Below are 22,753 nucleotides of genomic sequence, written 5' to 3'. Positions count from 1 at the left end.
AACCCTTGGGATGCGATTGATCAGCAGACAATAAATGGAACTACCAGTATTATCTTCCTGGCATTCCCATCGACAACAAGCCATAGGCATCTCCTAAGCTTTAGTCTTGGCGACCTCCCAGACCAACCAAAATTTAAACCCTCAACTGTCGTTCTGGGTCTCAGTAGTGGTGAGCCTGCTGGCTCGCAATCCAGCCAAACCGGGTAGCAGGCTGAGCCTTCGGATTGCCTCGCGGATATTCCAAGGCATCTGAGGTCGGGCCGAAGCGGGGGAAAGGCTTTAAAACAGAACTCCAGGGGCGCCTGGGTGGCTCAGTGGGTTAAGCTGCTGCCTTCGGCTGGGGTCATGATCTCAGGGTCCTGGGATCGAGTCCCGCATCGGGCTCTCTGCTCAGCAGGGAGCCTGCTTCCCGCCCCCCCCCTCTCTGCCTGCCTCTCCGTCTACTTGTGATTTCTCTCTGTCAAATAAATAAATAAAAATATCTGTATTTAAAGAAAAAAAAAACAACAACAACAGAACTCCAGGGGATTAGCAGTGCAAAGAACCGGCAAACAGCACAGCCTCCCGCAGGACTCGGAGCCACACGCCGGGGGGCGTGACTTTAGGAGAACACGCCAGAGGGGCGTGACTCCACCCGTGAGCGCGCGCGCTGCGGGGCGGGCCTTCCTCAGCACTGCGTGGACTCCGGATCCCACAGCCGGCCCCGTCACTCTGCGCATGTGTAAATTCTGGGGGCGGGCGGGCCGACAGAACGCGGAATTTCTCGGAAAGCGGGCAAATGGGACCGGGAACGCCGAGAAATGTGTGCGGGGAAGGGCGGGGGTAGAAGGGCGGGACAGAAGGCGGAAGAGTTGAAATCAGCTGACCTGGTCTCGTGACAGCCTGGGCGGTGGCGACGCAGGCGTATTGGAGCGCGGTTGCTGAAAGCCTGAGTGAAGATGGCGGCCTCCAGAGAGAGCCTCTGAGAGGCAGAGGGAGGAGGCGGAGGGGGCGGGGAGCCCGGGCCGCCACGGCACCAGGAACCCGCGGCAGCGGAGCTACAGGGCCCCGACAGTGGAAAGGGGAAGTGGTGAGGGGGAAGAGGCCGGAGGGCGCCTCATCTCACTCCGGACGCAGAGCCGGCGGCGGGAGGAGCTCGGGCTGGAGCCTCTCCAGCCTCCCGCGAAGGTAAACCACTCCGGGCACCGGCCCCTGGGGCTCTGCTTTACCCCTTCCCCACGTCACGGGGACTTGGGGGGCTAAGGACAAGGAAAAAAGAGGGATGGTATTTTGGCCGCCGCAGCCCCCAGCTGCTAAGGAGAGCAGATTACCCTCCCCCAAGGCTGCTGGTCTGGTTCCTCACGTCGGATCCCCCCTGGCACCAAGTGACATTCTCCCTGGGCACTGCCTTGTTCAGCCCCACCCCTTTTTTTTGGATTGTTTTTTCGTTTTATACCCACCATGGTCCCTAGATCCCCACTGTACATCCTTAGCCCCACACACCCCTTATTCCTCTCTGGGCTCCGCCCTCAGGGTTCCCTTCTAGCTTCCTGGCCTGAACACACTTTCTACTGGTTGCCGGCAACTCTTGTTTCCTGGGGTCCGCGACCCTTCTTCCCCCACACGTCCGGTGTAGACTTTGACTCTCTTTGCTTAGCTTTGTTTCGTTTCGTTTGGAGATGGGGAGCACCCGCGTCGTTTTTTCAGCCTCTCCCTTTTTCAAAATCAAGTTTTTCCTTTCCTGCAGGGGAGCTTCTTTTCAGTGGCCTTTCCTTCACTGCTGTGGTTTTGCCTCTGAATGTGGTCTTTGGAATGGGTGAGGTATCAGACGCTCAGTGAAGTGGCGGTTAAACGCAGATTTGACTTACTAGACTTAAGAAGAGTGCCTTCCCGTGAACTCTTATTGTAGGGTGTCCTGAGATTGTTTTCTTTATCAGTTGATGTCTTCGGATTGTTTCCTTTATCAGTTATGTGGGGCGGGTTAAAAAATCTCTCCTAATGAAGCTGTAATCTCCCAAAATGATGATTTCTCTCTTCCCTTCTTTTCCCTTTTACTCTCTGTGATTTCTTGTAAACAGGAGGGCCTGAGCCTTATGCTTTTACCTCTTCTATGAAGGGCTTTACACTGTAGGGTTATTTTGAGCCTCGTGGAGTATGATGTCTTTCGAAAAAAATTTCAGAATATTTCTTCAGGATTTGCCCCTGTGATTGCCTTTCTTGCTATATTTTCTTTTTTACTTTCTGGATCTGATCGATTTCTAGGTTTGAAAGTACCCTCTGCAGAGTTCGAGGAAATTACAGTGGTCAGGTTTTGTAGTGATTATCAATATTCTGAGTCTATGTGAATATGAAATAGGATTTGCCCTAAAAAATTTAAAAAGGGAGATTTCAAAAACTCGCCAGAAATTCGATATCCAAAAAAAAAAAAAAAAAACCTTGATTCACATTTCTTTGGTTTCTGGAAAGTGCTAAATTTTTTGACTGAATTTAGCATATAACCTAAAACCTTGTTAACATTTTAAATGTAATATGAAACTGTTTAAGTAGTTATATCTCAAACTTGGCTATTGTTATTAATATCACAAGTCGTGTTTAGAAAATGTTACACTGTATTCCCAGTTTGAAAACAGGAAGTAGAACATATTAAGGGAGGAAAAGAATAGTCAGAGGGTTATTAAGAGATAGAAATGTCAGGAACCTTAAGTCTATAGTCCATATCATGGAAAATACCACTGTTTGTATTCCACTGGGAGGCAATGGGTGTTCTCTTTTTCTAAAGTGACAGTAGTAAATAGACTAAACTATATGAACATTATCAGTTAAAAAATAATGGAATCATGGAAAGCGGGAGTTATTGGTAAGAATTTAACTTTAACCACAAATATATAGAACGTAGTTGCTGAGGTGAACTATAACAATGCTGGCTTTATTAAGTTTGTAGAAAGGTTGATAGTGGAATCTGGTTCTTAGTAGATAGCAAATTACAATTGAAATAAAAAGAGGATCTGTTTTAACTAATTTGGATCTATTCCTTAACCAGGTCTGTTTACACAGGTGATTTTAATTGCTCTTACCCTTCCCTTGCTTCTCTGAGATACTAATTTTTAGTAAGATAGAGGTAAGGCTGTGCACATAAACTATAGCAAAGATTTGGTTGCTAATAGTTTTAGGCCTAAATGTTGACTGTCATATTTAGCAGTGGTTAAAGTGCAGTTGTTTTGAAAGAAATCCTTTGAGTCTGTGTTTCCCAACTTCATTAAACCCAATAAGACTCCCTTTTTATTCCAAACAATTTGTAATACCTGCTCTATTACCTGGAGATTTTAAATAATATCACCACCTTCTGACTTTGGTCCTGGGTCAAAAAGAAGGCTTGCTCTCACTGTTGTACCAAAAAACAATGGGACTCACTTTAAATTCTTTTTTTGAGAACTGTTAAAGAACAGAGGTCACAGAGCCAACCATTGGCCAGTCTTTTAAGGAGAGGGTATACATGAATTGAGCATCACGTTCATGGGACAGAACAGGACATTGGTAGGAAGAGTTCAGCTAGAATAGCTGACTAGCTGATGAATGCTAATACTGAGTGCACCTTCTTCCAAGCTTTTTCTCCACAAACTCACTAGGCGTTCTTAGAAAAGATTGGAAAGAACCCTGGGGAGTGTCTGTTGTGGTAATGATCTAGAGGAATGGAAAAGCAGCAGAGCTTTCAAAAGGGGCACAAAACTCTGATTCTTTCTTTGTATCTTTTATAGAACAATAACATTTATCTGTGAAGGGCAGGGCATCTTTGCTGGCCTGTTGGTGAGCATTCATTGAGCTGGTAATGAAAGAAAAGGGGAGAGAATCTTCTCTGGGAGGAGCACTGAGCTTAAAACTGCAGCCTGGAGGAACAAGAAGATCACACCCCTGAGATCCAGGGATATAGAGTATCCCTAAGACTGAACCTTAATCAGAACTGCAGAGACTCTTTCCAGCCCCCTGCCACTATACGAAGTTTTGAATAACAAGTGAATGCATAATATTACTAGGAACAATATCATGCGAAGAGGCATAGCACAAAGAATCAGATAGACATTGCTTTAGTAAACCATCCCCCCGCCATAGGCACCAGCTATTCTGTAGATTTTCTGAAGCCTGTGGTACACTGAGAATAACCATAGCAACAGCAAATCATAAATCCAGCTCAACTCCTAAACAGATTAACACAAATTTTGCACTAAAGACCTACCAAAATAAAGACGTGCGCGTTTCCAGTCACAGAATTACTTACTTACTCAGTCTCTACTGTTCTGTACATGTCCAGCTTTCAACTGAAAATTATAAGGCATACATAAAAGGCAAAAAAAAATTTTTCTAGAGAAAGCAATCATCAGAAGAACACTTAGATTAACACAGATGCTGTTATCTGCGAGGGAATTTAAAATGACTATAATATGTTAAAGATTGAAGAGTGGATAATATGCAAGATCAGATGGGTAATTTTAGCTGATAGAAAGTGTAAGAATCAAAAGAAAGGCTAGAGGTATTGTTACACAGTAAATGAAAAATGCTTTTGGACTTACCAGAACTGACATAGCCAAGGAAAGAATCAGTGAATTTATTAATGGTAGAAGAAATTACCCAACTGACACACAAAGTTAAAACAAAACGAAATACCCTAGAGCTTAGGGATAGTGTTAAACATTTTAATATATAAATGATTAGAATCCCAGAAGAGAGAACAGAGTAGAAGAACTACTAAAATGTTTGAGGAAATAATAGAAAATTTTCCAAAAGTAATGTCAGACATCAAACCATGGATCCAGAAGCTTAGAGAACACCAAGCAAGATAAATACTGTCCCCCACTACCACCCACAAACTCAAAGCGCACATTGTATTTAAACTGAGGTAAACCAGGGACAGAGAGGAAGGTAACCAAAGAAAAGAGAAACCTATACAGAGGAGCAAAGAGTTGAAGCAGAGAAACCATTCAAACAAGAAGACAGTTGAGTGACAATTTTAAAGTACCAAAAGCAAAAAACAGCAAAAATATTTTCTTCAAAAATGAAGACAAAATACAACTGTCAAACAAAAGCCAAGAGGACTCAAAGTATAATCTCTCCATTTACATGATCGGTTCATTCCTAGAAAATTATATGCCTATTAAACTTTACGAAATGTACTTTGTGATTTATATTTAATACAGAATTAAAATTGGGATTGGTTATAAATAGGTCTTTACCTATGTTAATGCCTAACTGGATATTTGAAAGTCAGTTGAGGGCATTTCAACCTGTGGGACTGTCTTGTACATTGAGGGGAATCTAGCCCCATTCACTAAATCATAGTACAGTAGTCACCCTTTATTCACTTTTCATAGTTTCAGTTACATGATGTTAGTAGTAGTCCAGAACCAGATGATCCTTCTAATATAGTGTTAGAAGGTCAGTAGTCGCCTAATGCTATATCATAGGGCCTGTGCTATTTACTCATATAATCTCATCACATAGGCATTTTATCTCAAATCAGAAGGCTAAGTGTAGTGCAGTAAGATATTTTGAGAGAGACTACATTCATATAACATTATAGTATATTGTTAAAATTGTTTCATCTTACTGTTAATATGTCACTATACCAAATTTATAAATTAAACTTTATTACAGGTCCGTACATACAGGGTAAGAGTCTGTATGGGATTTGGTACTTTGTGGTTTCAGGAATCCACTGGGGGTCTTGGAACAGATTTCCTGAGGATAGGGGGTACTACTGTAGTGTTGCTCTCTTTTTTTTCCTTTAGATTTTCTTTGTTAGAGAGCAGGAGGGGGAGGGGAGGGGCAGAGGGAGAGGAAGAAGGAAACTCCTTTCTGAGCAGTGAGCCTGATGTGGAGCTGGATGCCAGGACGCAGGGACCACGATTGGAGCTGAAGGCAGACCTGTAACCGACTGAGCCACCGTGGAACCCCTACTCTAGTGTTTCGAATCATAGCATCTTTAAAATTATAGTCACTAGTTTTCAACACATCTTTATGCTTTTGCAGTTTTCACTTGGTCAGCACATGCCAATCAGTAACATCTCTTGCAGTATGGAGTGATTTCTAATTGCAGGAACTCCTTTGAGAATCACTGATTTGGGAATATTTTTGTAGTAACTTAAACCAACGTGGTTGTGATCCTCTTTACTAACTTAGACTAAGTGTTCAGTAAAATCTTTATTTTATCAATAAAGCTAAACATAATTTGCTAGTAGTTCTTTTCACAGGCTCTTAACTTTATTCAACAGCTTGCATATTTGAGTTTTACTTGCACTTTTATGGACTGCTTATGAGGAAGTGATCTCTAAAACAACAAAGTTGGGCACCTGGGTGGCTCAGTGAGTTAAGTAGCTACCTTTGGCTCAGGTCATGATCTCAGGATCCTGAGATTGAGTCCTGCATCAGGATCCCTGCCTTCTCCCTTTGCCTCTCCTTCCCCCTGCCCATGCACACACACACTTCTCTCTCTCAAATAAATAATAAATAAAACTTTAAAACAACAACAACAACAAAATCTACATTCAATGGGATTTTATTATTGCAGCATTCTAAATTGCCTTTAAAAGTAGACTACGCTGGGCGCCTGGGTGGCTCAGTGGGTTGAGCCGCTGCCTTCGGCTCAGGTCATGATCTCAGGGTCCTGGGATCGAGTCCCGCATCGGGCTCTCTGCTCAGCAGGGAGCCTGCTTCCCTCTCTCTCTGCCTGCCTCTCCATCTACTTGTGATTTCTCTCTGTCAAATAAATAAATAAAAATCTTTAAAAAAAAAAAAAAAGTAGACTTACGCTGCCTAAGCAGAGTTCACATATTTAGCGCGTGGCCATCAGGAATACCTCTATGAAGTTGATGAGTAAAAATTTGATCTTTGCTGAACAAAAACAAAACCCGGAAGCAATGTAAAATAATTAATTTGTTTTAATTTTGTCAAGTGTAGTTGCCAGAACATAATGGAGGGATTGATAAAGTTATGAATATAGGAGATTTTCCCAATATTTCATAAATTCTATGCTAATTATAGTAAAATTTAAATTCTTATAGATGAATTTCAGGCATGTATTCTTAGTCATCTAGTGCTTTGAGGTTTCTCTCCCCCTCAAATTTCTAGTTAAGATACAGAGTGTATTTTGGATGTTTAGCAAATCTTAGAGCAGATTAAAGCCATTCCCTCCCCCCAAACATAGATATGCTGGGTTTAATTTTAAAAGTGGAATTTTCCTCTTTTTCTTTTTTTTTTTTTTTTTAGTTAACTGGTAGATTGGGGTTTTCTTTAAAATCTGAAGAACTATGGCAGAGTTTGGAATAACAGGGATATTTCAGAAAGAGTCAAGAAACCTACATGTTGCTGTTTTGTGTTGGGTGAAAGGGAAATTGTAGTAGCCTAAGGTCCTTATCTTTTTTTTTTTTTTTTAAGATTTTATTTATTTATTTGACAGAGAGAAATCACAAGTAGGCAGAGAGGCAGGCAGAGAGAGAGAGAGAGGAGGAAGCAGGCTCCCTGCTGAGCAGAGAGCCCGATGCGGGACTTGATCCCAGGACCCTGAGATCATGACCTGAGCCGAAGGCAGCGGCTTAACCACTGAGCCACCCAGGCGCCCGGTCCTTATCTTTTAATAGTGTGTTTGCCTACTAGGATGCTTACTGTAAAACTTCCTCTAAGTAGAATTTGCAATATGCTTAGGAAATTTAGTTCTCCATTATGCCTTCACTACAGTGATAGAAAAAACAGCAACAAGTTAAAACATGGCAATCGAAAATCTCTTAACCATTAGGGTCTCTTTCGTGTAATAGAGGAAGGTTATTAATTACCTGTTCGTGAGCTAAAGAAGAGCTTATTGAACTAGTACATTTTGTTCTTTCATGAGCCAGGTTAGCTTCAAAGATGAAATAGAAATTAGGTCTAAAAATTTTCAGGAATGTGTACAAACTAAAACTATGTAAATGATTATTAGCATCGGTTTCACAGGATTGCTTAAATGAACACATTTGTTTGTTTTTTTTAGGTGACTATTTCAGCATTTTTAAGTTCTGTAAAGAAAAGTCATAGTCATGCATATTTCTTGGAAAAAAACTTTTGTGTGTTACGACAGCTGTGAGAAGTAAGAATTATTCTCTTGGATGAAATCAGAGATTTAAAATACATGTGATAATAAAATACAGAGATAATATAAATAAAATACAGAGATAATAAAATAAAATACAGAGATAATAAAATACATGTGATAAAAATGTAAAGACGTATTTTTTTCAATATTTATATTGAATAGGAATGGCCAACAAAATTAACTGCTGTGGTATTTATGCTTGCCCCTCCCCCAATTAAGATACTATTAAAAGTGTTTCTTCAGATTTAGGGATTGCTTTTGAATCTCTTGCCCTTTATTTCATGAATCTGTATCTGATTTCTCATTGGAAAGGAATGGATTTTTAAAGAATAGGGAGATGAATCTTAGATTATTTGGCCTACCTGGTGGTGGTGGAAGTATTTAAAAGCTCATTTTGATGTGGCAGACAATGCAAAGGTTTCAGTATTACAACTTCTGGACAATTATTTGGATATATGATTGTCAGCTGAAATTTGATAGTATCACTGGCTTTCTTCTCTAGCCACATTTATCTTGAGTTAGTGGGTCCTTCAGAGCTTTTAGAAAGCTAAGGTAGGATGTATTAAAACTTTGCTTTGTGATCTATTTTATTTATTTATTTATTTATTTATTTATAAGATTTTATTTATTTATTTGACAGACAGAGATCACAAGTAGGCAGAGAAGCAGGCAGAGAAAGAGGGGGAAGCAGGCTACCTGCTGAGCAGAGAGCCCAATGCGGGGCTTGATCCCAGGACCCTGGGATCATGACTGGAGCCGAAGGTAGAGGCTTTAACCCACTGAGCCACCCCGGCGCCCGCCCCTGTGATCTATTTTATAAGCTATTTTGTAACAAAGATTTTATTTATTTGAGAGAATGAGTTAGCATGTACAGGGGGAAGGGTAGAAAGAGAAGCAGATTCCCCCTTGAGCTGAAGGCAGGCCCTTAATGACAGCTACCCCATGCTACCCCATGCCCCTTTTTAAACTGTTTGAAGACCCCTGTAAAGGAGTGTCTGGGTGGCTCAGATGATTGGACGTCTGCCTTCGGCTCAGGTCATCGTCTCCAGGTCCTGGGCTCAAGCTGAATGTCAGGCTTGCAGCTCAGCCAGGAATCTGCTTCTCCCTCTGCCTCTCCCCCTGCTTGTGCTCTCTCTCTTTCTCTCTCTCTCAAATGATTAAACAAAAACTTAAAAAAAAAAAAAAAAGACCTCTTAGGTATTATACACATTACACATACTGATTTGTTACTTATTTAGAAGGAAATACTTTTGCCTCTACTTGTGTTACGTATTAAAACATGAAGCTGAAAATTAAAAATTAAAAAAGAAGGTTAAAGTTCATATCAGTTTTCCCCCATACACAGCACATTCTATCTAAGACAGTTGTAACTTTTTAATCTGGGTAAAAATTAATGTTCTATTAACTTTATATTTTGTGCTTGCTTCAATGGGATATCTAAAATTGGAGCTCTAACTATATATTTTTTAAGATTTTATTTATTTATTTGACAGAGAGAGGTCACAAGTGGGCAGGCAGAAGGAAAGGGGGAAGCAGGCTCCCTGCTGAGCAGAAAGCCCAATGTGGGGCTCCATCCCAGGACCCTGAAATCATGACCTGATCTGAAGGCAGAGATTTAACCCTCTGAACCACCCAGTTGCCCCAGCTATTTATATTTTAACCTTTTATTTGAAACAACTAGCATAGTGATATAATTCACTCAGATTTTGAATCCATTTACAAATAAATGTAGGTCTTTAAAAAGCTAGTATTAAGGGATTCTCTCTTTGGTTATTACTCCAGATTAGCCCTTGCCTTAGCCGTGGTTCTCCCTCCCCCTGCATTTTTAATAGGATTTAGCTGTATGAGGAAATATTAAATTAATAAATTTGTTCCTATCATGTGACTGTATACCATATTTTCAGGTGTAATGTTAAAATGGAGCAGAAAAACAGGGTTTCTGTAGGCAATCTAGGTCAGAAAATAAAGGTAAAGGCAGTTCTTCCCCCCAAATAAATTTTTCATCTACAGCAAAGTTTAAGAACTTTACAGTACTTACTTACACTTACTTACACTTATCTCTGAGATTTTCACAATAACATTTACTACTTGCTTTATCATATATCCATTTTATTTTTTAATGCATTTCAGGACAAGCTCATGTTTTTAATTTATTATTTAAAATCAGAATTCTTTATGTTACAGATTGAAGGTGTAAAAATTAGTATCTTATCTGCTCTCTCTAAGTTGTTGTAATTGTGTACAAATTCGTCTCAGTGGGTCATGCAAAATGTGTGCTTTAAAGGCAAATACCCTTTATTAAAGCCATTTTCTTAAACGTTATTTTTTTTAAGATTTTATTTATTTATTTGACAGAGAGAGATCACAAGTAGGCAGAGAGGCAGGCAGAGAGAGAGAGAGAGGAGGAAGCAGACTCCCTGCTGAGCAGAGAGCCCGACTGGAGATCATGACCCGAGCCGAAGGCAGCGGCTTAACCCACCGAGCCACCCAGGCGCCCAAAGCCATTTTCTTTACTCACTAGTGTATCACAGATGGTTCCCAACTTTATGATGACTTGACTTAAACTCTTTCAACTTTATAATGGGGTGGAAGTGTATGTATTCAGTAGAAACTGTATTTTGAATTTTGATATTCTCTCAGGCTAGCGCTATGTGGTATCCTATTCTCGTGATGCAGACAATGGCATTGAGCCGCGGCTCCCAGTCAGCCACAAAGTCACAAGGGTGAACAACTGATATGCTTACAACAATTCTGTTTTTCATTTTCAGTACAGTATTCAGTAAATCACATGAGATATTCAGTACTTTGTTATAAAATAGACATTGTATTAGATGATTTTGCCCAACTGTAGGCTAATGTGTTCTGAGCACATTTAAGGTAGGCTAGGCTAAGCTATGATGATTGGTAATTTAAGTGTATTAAGTGCATTTTCAGTTTACAGTGGGCTTATCAGGAGGTAACCCCATAGTAAGTCAAAGAAGATCTGTATTTTTCTGAGTACATGCATTCATCTCTGGTTAAATGAGGACTCTGTTTTTACTTAAACACAGTACTTGCACATACACTTAAGTTTTGCTGTGTGTGCAGATTCTTTTGCTTATAGCTTGGCTGTAATCTGTCTGGGTTCCCATGGTGTTGAGGCCATTCAACCTGCTTTTTGTGCTTCATATCAGTTTGGTGTAGGCTTCTGCTTAGTGGACTCTCACATTCTGTGGTTTTGTGTCAAAATCGTGTCTTCTGAAAGATTGGTCTCATTTTATTCATAAATGATCTCAAATAGATTGCCAGTTTTACTGCCAGTAATAAATTAGAGAATGTGAGAACATTAAATGTTATTCGAAAGCATGAAGCAAGGGAATTCACTGAACAGGGTGAATCTAGCTAAACTGCCTGTGTTGCCCTGAATTTGACTTTTTAACCCTTAGAACAGTTCTCTCAAAAGAACAAACTGCTAAGTTGAAAAAAAAAACAAAAAAAACCCTCTGTAGGTGGTATAATAATAAGGTATGGAATGAGAACAAGCAAAGGCAGCTTAAAAAACTGGAGATACTTTCATTGTGTTTAGTTACAAATAATATGTAAATTTGTGTTTTTCTCATTAAAAAAAAGGTGTATCTTTGAGAATTTGAAGTGGTACACACAGAAATGAAGGAGATGAAATTTCTTTTTCTTTTTAGAGTTTCTTTAATGTACTTAGAGTGAGCAAGTAAGTGAGGGCCTGCGAGATAGTGAGTGCACGGTGGGGCGGTGGGGCCGGTGTCGGAGGATGAGAAGCAGCCTCCCTGCTGAGACAGTGCTCCATTCTAGGACCCCTGGATCATGACCTGAGCCAAAGGCAGAGGCTTAACCAACTGAGCCACCCAGATGCCCTGAAGGAGATGAAATTTAAGCAATAATTAGTTTGAACAGATAAATTCTTGCTAATTTGGGTACATCTCAACTACTGGCAGGGTGGCAAGCGCTGACTAGGCAGCTGCTACCAAGATCTCCTGCAGCAAGTTTGACATTTTGTTAGTTGGACAGTTCATTGCTATTTATAATTGCTATTTAGAGAATGTGCCTATAAATGACTTATTGCACTTACCTGCTTGATGCTTGAGCTGCTTGATACTAGAAGTTTTGCACATTTCCATCACTATTAGTGGGAATTCTGGTTGCTTAAGAGTTTTGTCTCTGGGCAACAATTTTAGAAACACTTCTGGAGCTTATTAAAGAAATATGTAAATATTAATGGAGAAATACTTAAATATTAAATGGGACATAGATTATTTTTAGGGAGTGAAGTTCTTTTTTCCAAAAGTTTCTCAAACCATAGTTAACTTGTAGATACCAAAATAAATTAAAAAATATGTTGGTTTCACGTAAAGAGGTACTCTTCTAGTGAGTGAGATTCCAGATACCTAAGTAGGCGATCTAAAATGTAGTAAGTAACATTGACTTGAAAAATCATAGTATTTTGTGGGAATAAAGTTGGGAATAAAGTTGAAATAAAGAGAAGCTTAAATGTGAGATTACAGCTGACTTAAGGTAATTTTTAAAAATTGCATCTATCGGGGCGCCTGGGTGGCTCAGTGGGTTAAGCCGCTGCCTTCAACTCAGGTCATGATCTCAGGGTCCTGGGATCGAGCCCCGCATCGGGCTCTCTGCTCAGCAGGGAGCCTGCTTCCTCCTCTCTCTCTCTCTCTCTCTCTGCCTACTTGTGATCTCTCTCTGCCAAATAAATAAATAAAATCTTTAAAAAAAAATTGCATCTATCATGAGTATCTTAACCTTATATATATAATATATAAATATAAATATATAATATTTATGCCTTTTTATTTTTTCATTTCATTCATTTATTTTTGAGAGAGAGATAGTGAGCGTGTGTTCAGGAGTGTACACAGGCTTGGTGGGGGGAGGGGCAGAGGGAGAGGGAAAGAGAGGCTCCTAAGCAGTCTCCACCCCAGTGCAAAACCTGAAGTAGGGCTATATCTCACGACCCTGAGATCATGACCTGAGCTGAAATGAAGAGTCGGACTTAACTGACTGAGCCACCTAGATGCCCTTACTTATTTCTTTTTGAAAACCTTTTTAGGAAAATTGTAAAAAATAACAAGGAATGCCTGGGTGGCTCAGATGGTTAAGTGCCGGCTCAGGTCATGATCTCCAGGTCCTGGGATCAAGCCCCATGTCAGGCTCCCAGCCCAGTGGGGAGTCTGCTTCTCCCTCTTTCTTCCCTCTCCCCCTACTTGTGCTCTCTCTCTCCATCTCTGTCTCTGTATCTCTCTCAAATAAATAAATAAAATCTTTTTTAAAAAAGAATAAATAACAAGGGATAATAAAATAATGACACCCTCATTATATTCAACCTAGCTTAAGAAATGTATATTGCTATAGTTATCTTGGAATGAGCAGGTAAAAACTGCAAATACTGACTAAAGCAATAAAACACTGTACTTTTGAAGGTAGAAATCCTAGCTGATACTCTTTGGTGATATACATTGAATAAATACTACAAAGATTGAAATTAAAAGTTAAAAGACTTAGGATTAAGTAATTTAATAATTTTAACTTTCCTACCCAAGATGCCTTAAGAGAGATTACAGGGCCTTGTAAGCCTGAGAGTGAGAGAGGTAATCATAGAGAGATATGAAACAACTATTTCGTATCTAGAATAGTATGTTTAAAGTACAATAATCATTATTATGATTGCAATTAATATTTTTAGTGCTTATTCCGAGCCAGGCATCACACTATCCCCTTTATTTATATCATTTACTCCTTACCAAAGCCCTTTGCTACAAATACTGTTCTCTCTCTCTCAGATGAACCATGATTCCAAGAAGTTTAGGAAGCTTTTCTTCAAGTTACGCAGCCAGTAAATGGCAGTTTTTACTAATCTGTCTTCAACCATAAGTAACATTTAAAAAATTCACCATCTTTAGTTACACTGATAGTAGATTGAATATTAATACTAGTTTAGTGTGTATACTAATGTAGCTTCTTGTGCTAGTTATTAGTTATGTTTATGTGGTCTGGTGTCTGTGCAATAGGAACTATTTCCAAGTCTGTGTTTCAAAAATTAAACTATCACTTGAAGGACGCTGTGCTTGGTGGACCCCCTAGACTTGCCTTCACTCATTTTCCAGTGGTTCTCTTGAGGTTGTTCCAAGTCTCACTTTGAATGATACGTACTCAGTACAGAATATTTTATCCTGTTTCTTCTGCATTTTTCTGATATTTGTGTATTGCCATTATCCACTAGTGAGTTATTTGTGTGTCCAGGAGTATCCTCATGGTCTGAAAGAGTTACTGCAGTTTCCAGACCAGTTGCCTTCATAAGGTGAAATGACTGTATCACAAAGTGGTTAAGGTTTGATTGAGAATATAAAATAGATTTACCTGAAAATTTGGAGAGGTTAATATTACACTGTTGAGGGGTGCCTGGGTGGCTCAGTGGGGTAAGCCTCTGCCTTTGGCTCAGGTCATGATGTCAGGGTCCTGGGATCAAGCCCTGCATTAGGCTCTCTGCTCAGTGGGGAGCACTAACAGTGGGCTTCCCCCTGCTTCCTTCTTCTCTCTGCCTGGCTCTCTGCCTACTTGTGTTCTCTCTCTCTGTCGAATAAATAAATAAAATCTTTAAAATATATATATATAAAACACTGTTGGGAAGTAGGTCCCAGCCTCAGATCTCATTATTATCTGGTTATTTTAAAAGTTCATTGTTAGTTAAAGTAGTATTTTTCTGTTTTTGAACTCCTTGAAGGCTATTCTGGAATCCTATATTCATAACAAATTTCTGTCATGTTTGTTTTGAACACTTATTTAAAAAAATTTTTTTTCAGTTATTTTTTTAACTTTTTATTTATTTGACACAGAGAGAAGGAGAGGGAGCAGCAGGCCCTTTGCTGATCAAGGACCCTGATGTGGGGCTCAATCCCACAACACCAGGATCATGACCTGAGCTGAAGGCAGACGTTCAACCCACTGAGCCACCCACGCACCCCGCTTAAAAAATTTTTTTAAGCTTACCTGTAGACAGAAATATTCAGCCTTGGTGCCTTGCCTTTTCTTTTTCTTTTGCCTTGTGTTGAGTGTGGCAGGTTGTTTCATTGTTTGAAATTGTGTGAAGGTAATAATTGGTACTAGTTCTGAATTAATCTAGGAATGTGCTGTCAAAAGATAAAACTGTAATTACATGGTCAGAATGAATTTATTTTGAGTTCTTAAATTCAAGGGAAGGTTTTATTGCTTAGGATAAATACATAGAGTGTAGAGTTAAGCAGAGTGAATCCATAGTCTGGCCCAACTATTAACCGTAGTGACCTGGGAGAGTGGTATAAATTCTCTATAGTTTTCTTGTCACTAAAATGGAGATCATCATATCATCATATCTATACCATATCATTATATCTATACCATAGTGGTGTTATGAAGATAAAATGAAGTAGGTGGATAAACGCATAGCCAAGTTCTGGCCTAATCATGAACATTTGATGAATACTCCATGAAACCTAGTTTTTGCATAATTTCAGGACATGACTTAAATCTTTTTATTAGAGTCACCATGCCTCCCCAATTTCAGGATAATCTTTACCAAGGGCTCAAAGTAAAAAAAGGATTATTCTGATTTCCATTATGAGGCTCTGCAGAAAGTAGTAATACATAGCACTGAATTATCCCCTTATTTGGCTATGTAGGTGAGTATCTCCTCCCTCTCTTACCTCTCAGATATACCTCTGCATGTATGTAATATGACTGAAGGCAAGCTTTTTGGGTAGAGGAGTAGTTTTCTTCCAAAAAAGGCACTTCCATTTTACTGGCCTTTTTTGGTGGTGATTATTCAGGTTTGGAAGCACAATAGCAGTATAACTTGTTGCTTCCTAAAATGTTAGAGATAATTGTCAAATCTGCTGATTTTGGCCATAGGAACAGCTACTGATGTCCAGAGAGAGTTGAGGTACTTCTTTAATCTTATATTGTATTTTTTCTGTCAACATAGTTATCTGCATCGGTATTTCTTCTATTAGCCACATAATCAGTAGTTTAAAATTTTCTTAAATTTTTATTGTGGTAAGAACACTTTAACATGAGATCTGTCCTCTTAACAGATTTTTAAGTGTACAGGACAGTATTGTTAACTGTAGGCACCATGCTGTACAGCAGATCTCTGCAACTTAATTATCCTGCACAGCAGAAACTTTATACCCATTGATTAGCAACTCCCCCTTTCTACTGCACCCCAGTTCCTGGCAGCCACCATTCTACTCTCTGTTCTATGAGTTTGACTATTTTAGATAACTCATATAATACAGCATGGACTAATGCAGTATTGGCCCTTCTATGGCTGACTTATTTCACATAGCATCATGTCCTCCAAAGTTCACCTATGTTGCATATTGCAAGATTTCCTTCTTTTTCACGGCTGAAAAATACTCCTTTGTGTGTGTATACCACAATTTTTAATTTTTTCATCCATTGATGGATTTGAAGTTGTTTCCATATCTTGGCTCTTACAGAAAATGCTGTAGTGAACATGGGAGTTGACTCTTGAAGATCCTAATTTCAATTCTTTTGGATAAATACCTGGAAGTTTTGTTGCTGGATCTTATGTTCTATTTTTAATTGTTGGGAAGTTCAGTACTGTTTCCCATACTCCCTATACCATTTTGCATTCTCACTACCAGTATTCAGTTTCTCTACATCCTTGCCAAAACTTGTTGTCTTTTGGGGTTTTTGTTTGTTTTGATAATGGCCCTCATAACAGGTGTGAGGTAATATCTCATGCCTCTTTTAATTTTTTTAAGGTTTTACTTATTTATTTAATTTTGGGCAATCTCTAACCCAACGTGGGGCTTGAACTCACAACCCCGAGATCAGGAGTCATGTGCTCCACCGACTGAGCCAGCCATGCACCCCCTCTGGTGCTTTTGAGTTGCATTTCTCTGATAGTGACATTGAACATCTTTTCATATACCTGTTGGCCATTTGTATATCTTCCAATAGTTTAATTTTATACTAATGTGTATGTTAGATCTTCTCTCTCTCTTTCTTCTTTAACTGTCCTAACCTAAGAACTCTGGAGTCTGGTGCTTTTATCACCACCAAGTTCCTAGGTCTTTAGAAAGTTGTAGATAAGCCTTCTTGATGTAAACTTGTTTTAATTCTCCTCCTAAAAGATCTGTTTGAGTTAAGTATTCCCAAATCAGCAATACCTACAAAGTCATCTTTAGGAGTACGCCCCCCCCCCCCCCCACCGTGGTCCTGGGGTCATGCTCTTAAGTTCTTTGGCACTATTTTTTTTTTTTTTAAGATTTTATTTATTTATTTGACAGAGATCACAAGTAGGCAGAGAAGCAGGCAGAGAGAGAGGAGGAAGCAGGCTCCCTGCCGAGTAGAGAGCCAGATGTGGAGCTCAATCCCAGGACACTGGGATCACGACTGAAGCGTAAGGCAAAGGCTTTAACCCAGTGAGCCACCCAGGCACCCCTGGTGCTATCATTTTAAAGTCTTTATTATTTTTCTCTCACCTTCATTTTAAATTTAAAGTCCCTTAATGATACCAGTCACTCTTCACTCAAGTGGATTTTCTTGTACAATTTTCTTGGTACAATTTTCTTGTACCAAGGTAGGCCTTGGCACAGAGTCTGTCAGTCAGGTAAGTTATGGTCTAGCAGTCCAAACTCCGCTCCTTAGTATTGGTCATCACCTTTTGTGTCCCCCTTTTTTAATCCCTTATTCCAATATTCAGTCATAGTATATGAGGGGAAAGATAACATCTGTAGACCTATATTTTTCACTATTTTGCCATATTCTCAGAGATCCTACCTAAGTTTCTTTTCAGCAATGTCGTTTACTGCAAATGATTTAGAAGCCAGGAAAAATGTCTGCTGGTTTTAATAAGTCTTAGTTGGCTGTCTGTTTCATCTCAGATACACAATCCAGGGGGGAAAAAAACAAACAAAATGCACCAACTGTCAGGACTATATTTAGCTGTTTCCATACACATTAGAAAGGAGGATGTCAGTTGACTGTAATTTCCTCTCTAGTAACATTAAAGGTTTCCCTAATCTTGCTGTTACTTGTGGTTCTCCTATTCCTCAGAGCATGAGTTGATGCTTTTCCAGAAGATTTGACAAAACCTTATTTAGGAGTACCTGTTAGAAAATCAAGTTTAAAGTGGACATCAGGATTTCCCGTGGGGTTGCTGCATTTCATTCATTCACTTAAGTACTTATTGAGCACCCATTCTGTGTCAGAAACTCTTGTAGACTTTGGGGATATATGTGTATAAATTAGCTTAACAGACAAAAATTCTTCTCTCTTGATAATGGTAGCAGGATTAGATGGGTAATAAATTGCACATTGAATCAATTGACAGTGAAAGTGCCATAGAGCAGGAATCAGGGGGAATTGAAGATGTAGAATGAGGAGAGTGATTACAATTTATAACAGGATAGTTAGGGTAGGCCTCATTATAAAAGTGACATTTAAACACAGATTTGAAGGACATGTGTACCATGTAGGTGTCCAGGGGAAGAGTGTTCTACATAGAGTATAGAGGCCCTTGCCACTTTGCTAATACAAAAATAGTAGGAATGAAGAAAGCAATTTCAAAATGGCAGTGTCTTTTAAAATGTTTTTGCTGTGGAGGTATATATACTCAAGAGAAATAAAAACATGTTCATACAAATGCTATAAGCAGCATGATTCCTAATAGCCAAAAAGTAGAAACAACACAAATGTCCATCAACTGATAAATAAACAAAATGTGGTATATCTATACAATAGAAGGAAACTAACGCATTCCAGAGTGTGGTGAACTTTGAAAATGTCATGCTACATGAAAGAAGGCAGTCACAGAGACCACATTTTGTATGATTCATTTATATGAGATGTCTAAAATAGGCAAATCTGTAGTGACAGAAAGTAGATTAGTGGTTGCCAGGTGCTGGGAGTGAGTGGGAATGAGGAGTGACTGCTAACAGGGTTTCTTTATGGGATGACAAAAATGTTCTAAAAACAGCATTGGTTGTAGAACTCTGAATATGCTAAAAACCCCTGAATTGTATACTTAAAAAGGGTGAATTCTATGGTGTGTGAATTGTATCTTAAAAAGCTGTTATAAAAGTGTCCTTTTGAATGAAATTCGTTTTATTCACATTATTAGAAGAATACTTGCTGGTTAAAAACAAATTAGACCAGTGTGAACCATAATGTGGTCGGAACCATAATTCTAGCTATTTAGTGTGCCCTGACACTTTGGTATGTGTCCAGTATTTTTTTAAGTACATTTCTAAGTAAGGGTGGGGAAAGATGGTCAGGTCACAAAAGAAGTAAATGACCATATTCATTTTAACTTTTATGTAGTATGAAGTAAACTATGTAGTATCTTCAAAATTTATGAGTCTTTTTTTAGTAAACAGTTCCAGTAATTTATCCTGTACAATTAACTAAATTTAAATTTTTTTCATGAAATAGTTGGGTTCTGGATTTCATACACTTCTAGGTATAGTCAGTAGACTAATTTTAAAACACGATACATAACATGGTCCCTCTGCATGAAGCTGGTTGGGAGCTATCACCCTGTGGTCTGTCGTACAAATTGGAGAGTCCTGAACTATTTGGTCTGTGTACTCTTCAGCCAGGAGTCCACTCACCAAATTGTTTTTAGGTTTCTAAACACTTACTGTCAGTTTCTGTACTTAGCTTGATGCTTGCGATTACACTATAAGTAGTATTGTTCTAGTATATTCATATAGTGGAATACCATATAGCCTTAAAAAATCACTTCTTTTTAAAGAATATTTAATTCCATAGAAGGTTCTATAGAAGAAGGTTAAAATTGTGTGAAAACAGGCTTAAGCAGTACAATTGACAGTCTCAATTTTGTTTTAAAAATGCCTATTCTAAATAGAGGAGGGGAGGCTAGAATGATTATCTTTAGATGCTCGTATTTACTTTATGAGCATTTTAGATTTTTTGCCATGGACATTTTAGATTTTTTAATATTGTCATTTTTAAGTTAAATTGTATTTATAGTGGGTCTCCTTAAAGTGACAGTGACAGCAGAACAGCTGGCATTTAGTAACTCAATGAAAACCTTTTTGAGTTGATTTGATACTTGGCAGACATTTTTAGGTGCCCATATTGTGCCAAGGCATTGTTTGGTAATGTGTGATTTAAAGATGCATTTACTTGAACATTTTTTTATTAGGTCTCTACTCTTGGGATGTTGAGGGCAATTCTTGTCCTCAAGAAACCCAGTGTAGTAGAGAAGAGCAGGCAGTCACAATATGGTGTGCTGAAGTCTGTGACAGAGATGTGAATAGATAGTGCCTGTTCCCTAAAACCTATGGTCTTGTGCCTTAAAATCAGTACTATATGGCAAGCTCTGAAAGTATGGTATGGGAGATTCAGGAAAAACTTGAAGGATAACTGTACTGAATTCAGCCATATTTTTATCTTCCAGGTTTCAGCACAAAATGAACATAATTAGGGAAAACAAGGATTTGGCATGTTTCTACACAACAAAACATTCATGGAGGGGAAAGTAAGTATTTCTGTTGGTTTTATTTTTCTGTGCTTCTATGAAGTATCATTTTAAATGTAACTTTCAATATCTTGAGTAGTACCACACAGCTCAGTTATGACATTTAGCCCTTCTCTTCTGAAAAGCATATGTGCATATTTTAAATGCAAATGCTACACTTGGAATCAATTATTGTTCTTTTTTTCTTTTGACATTTCTGGTTTTCTGTGTCTGTGTTAGGAGGGAGTTGGTAAGAATTAACAGTACCAAAAGGAAAACAGACCATCTATCTACCTTCCTGGATGTCATCTATTAGTGATTGGATTATGTAGTAGCGGCAGAGTCTTAACTCCACAGCTTTATTGCCTGGAGACGAACCTGTGTGTGATGGCTGCATTTTTGTGTTGATTTGCCTGTCAGAGAAATGTGCTAACAGTGCATTTTATAATCTTTCTTTAGTCCTGTAATGAATTTTTAAAAATTGAGTTTGATCTTATTTTTTCCTTGGGGGAGGCAGTGACATTTTTTAGTAGCCTGCCTGGTCAGACCAAGATGTTGATGCTTCTGTTTCCTTTTTATAAAACCGGTGGTAATTCCTACTCCTCAGATTGCTGTGGGGATTAGGTAAATTGACATGGAGTATGTGAAGGTTTTAAAATCATGCTTTAAGCACACTGAGTATTCAGTAATGGGACCTGTTGACCATTACCAAAAACAGTTTCCTGTCTAATCCTTTTATGTACCAGTAAGTAAAATGAGTGTTCCATGCTTTTGACAGTTAGGTGACCACACTATTCCACATCAGACCTCAGATAAACCATGCTATGTATACAAAGCCAGTAACTTTAGATCTTTTGCTGGACTTTTCATCTTTTAGGTAATAGTGTAGTAACTTCTTAGAATGGTGCAATATCTGAATTTTGTAGTGTTTCTCATTTGCATTAACAAACTGACTATAATTTTGAAAGAGTATTTGTTTCCGTTTAGTAACTCAATTGTACGAGCTCCTAAATAAGGGAGCATAATTGTTACAAACTTGTAGAATATTTGTCTTGAAATTTTTTCTTGATTTGATTTCATTGAGCAAAGTTAGAAAATTGATGTACTCGGAGCAATGTGAGTCTCTTCAGTTCTTTGAATCAGCCTTTAAAAAATTGTATGTTGAAAAAATTTTTATTTTTTCCTCAAGTGGTAGATTGCTCTGATTATCATACTATAACTTCTATTTTTAATACAAGTATAGCATACTGAAACATGAATTCTAAAGAATAAGCCTACTGGGGCACCTGGTTGGCTCAGTGTGTTAAAGCCTTTGCCTTCAGTTCAGGTCATGATCCCAGGGTCCTGGGATCGAGCCCCATATCGGGCTCTCTGATCCATGCGGAGCTTGCTTCCTCTTCTTTCTCTCTCTCTCTCTGCCTGCCTCTCTGTCTACTTGTGATCTCTGTCAAATAAATAAATAAATAATTTTTCAAAAAAAGAATAAGCTTACTGAATATTTATGTTTTGTGAACTTATCAATAATTCCAATCATCTGGAAAAAATTTTTTTGATGTTTTGGGAAAGTTGGGACTAAGACTTAAGACACCCTCTTTTTTTTTTTCTTACCTAATAATTTGGAGCAGAACTGTTCATGTGCTTTCAGCACAATTCCTTGCCTCCATCATTGACACCTTGAAACTTTTTTGTTTTGTTTTAATAATATCTTTATTAAGATAAAATTTTACATAACATAAAATTCACCTTTTTAAAGTGTACAATTCGGTTGTTTTTAATATATTCAGTAGAGTTGTGGACTCTAATCATTTTTGGAGCATTTTCATCATCTCCCCAAAAATCTTCTCTAATAATATTAGCAGTTCCTTTCCTTTTTTCCTATCTTCTCAGTATCTGACAGCCACTAATCTACTTTCTATCACAAGATCAGCTTTTTTAAAAGATTTATTTATTTATTTTGAGAGTGAGGGTGAGTGCATGTGCACAAACACAGAGGGGAGGGGCAGTGGGAGAAGGAGAGAATCTTTTTTTTTTTTTTTTTAAGATTTTATTTATTTATTTGACAGAGATCACAAGTAGGCAGAGAGGCAGGCAGAGAGAGAGGAGGAAACAGGCTTCCCGCTGAGCAGGGAGCCCGGATGCGGAGC

At 38.7% G+C, this 22,753-nt stretch overlaps 1 protein-coding gene across 3 annotated transcripts in view; it reads left to right on the top strand.

The window, feature by feature from the left end:
• The first annotated feature begins 659 nt into the window (after window positions 1–659).
• The window catches only part of DNAJC13 (DnaJ heat shock protein family (Hsp40) member C13), a 125,470-nt gene continuing 103,376 nt past the window's right edge, over window positions 660–22,753 (top strand). For 2 of the 3 annotated variants that reach the window (XM_082719091.1, XM_082719090.1), the window contains exons 1-3: window positions 660–721; window positions 882–1,167; window positions 20,550–20,630. In XM_082719091.1, coding sequence (XP_082575217.1) covers window positions 718–721; window positions 882–1,167; window positions 20,550–20,630 — 371 coding nt within the window. In that variant the 5' untranslated portion in view covers window positions 660–717. Of the gene's footprint in view, window positions 1,168–20,549; window positions 20,631–22,753 lie in introns of all 3 variants that reach the window. The other variant, XM_082719092.1, reaches the window with a different exon arrangement.

This window comes from Mustela nivalis, assembly GCF_964662115.1.
Source record: "Mustela nivalis genome assembly, chromosome: 1".
NCBI classification, from domain to species: domain Eukaryota; kingdom Metazoa; phylum Chordata; class Mammalia; order Carnivora; family Mustelidae; genus Mustela; species Mustela nivalis.
The sequence above is the reverse complement of the archived record's forward strand: the minus strand, read 5'-3'. Positions and strand labels throughout refer to the sequence as shown.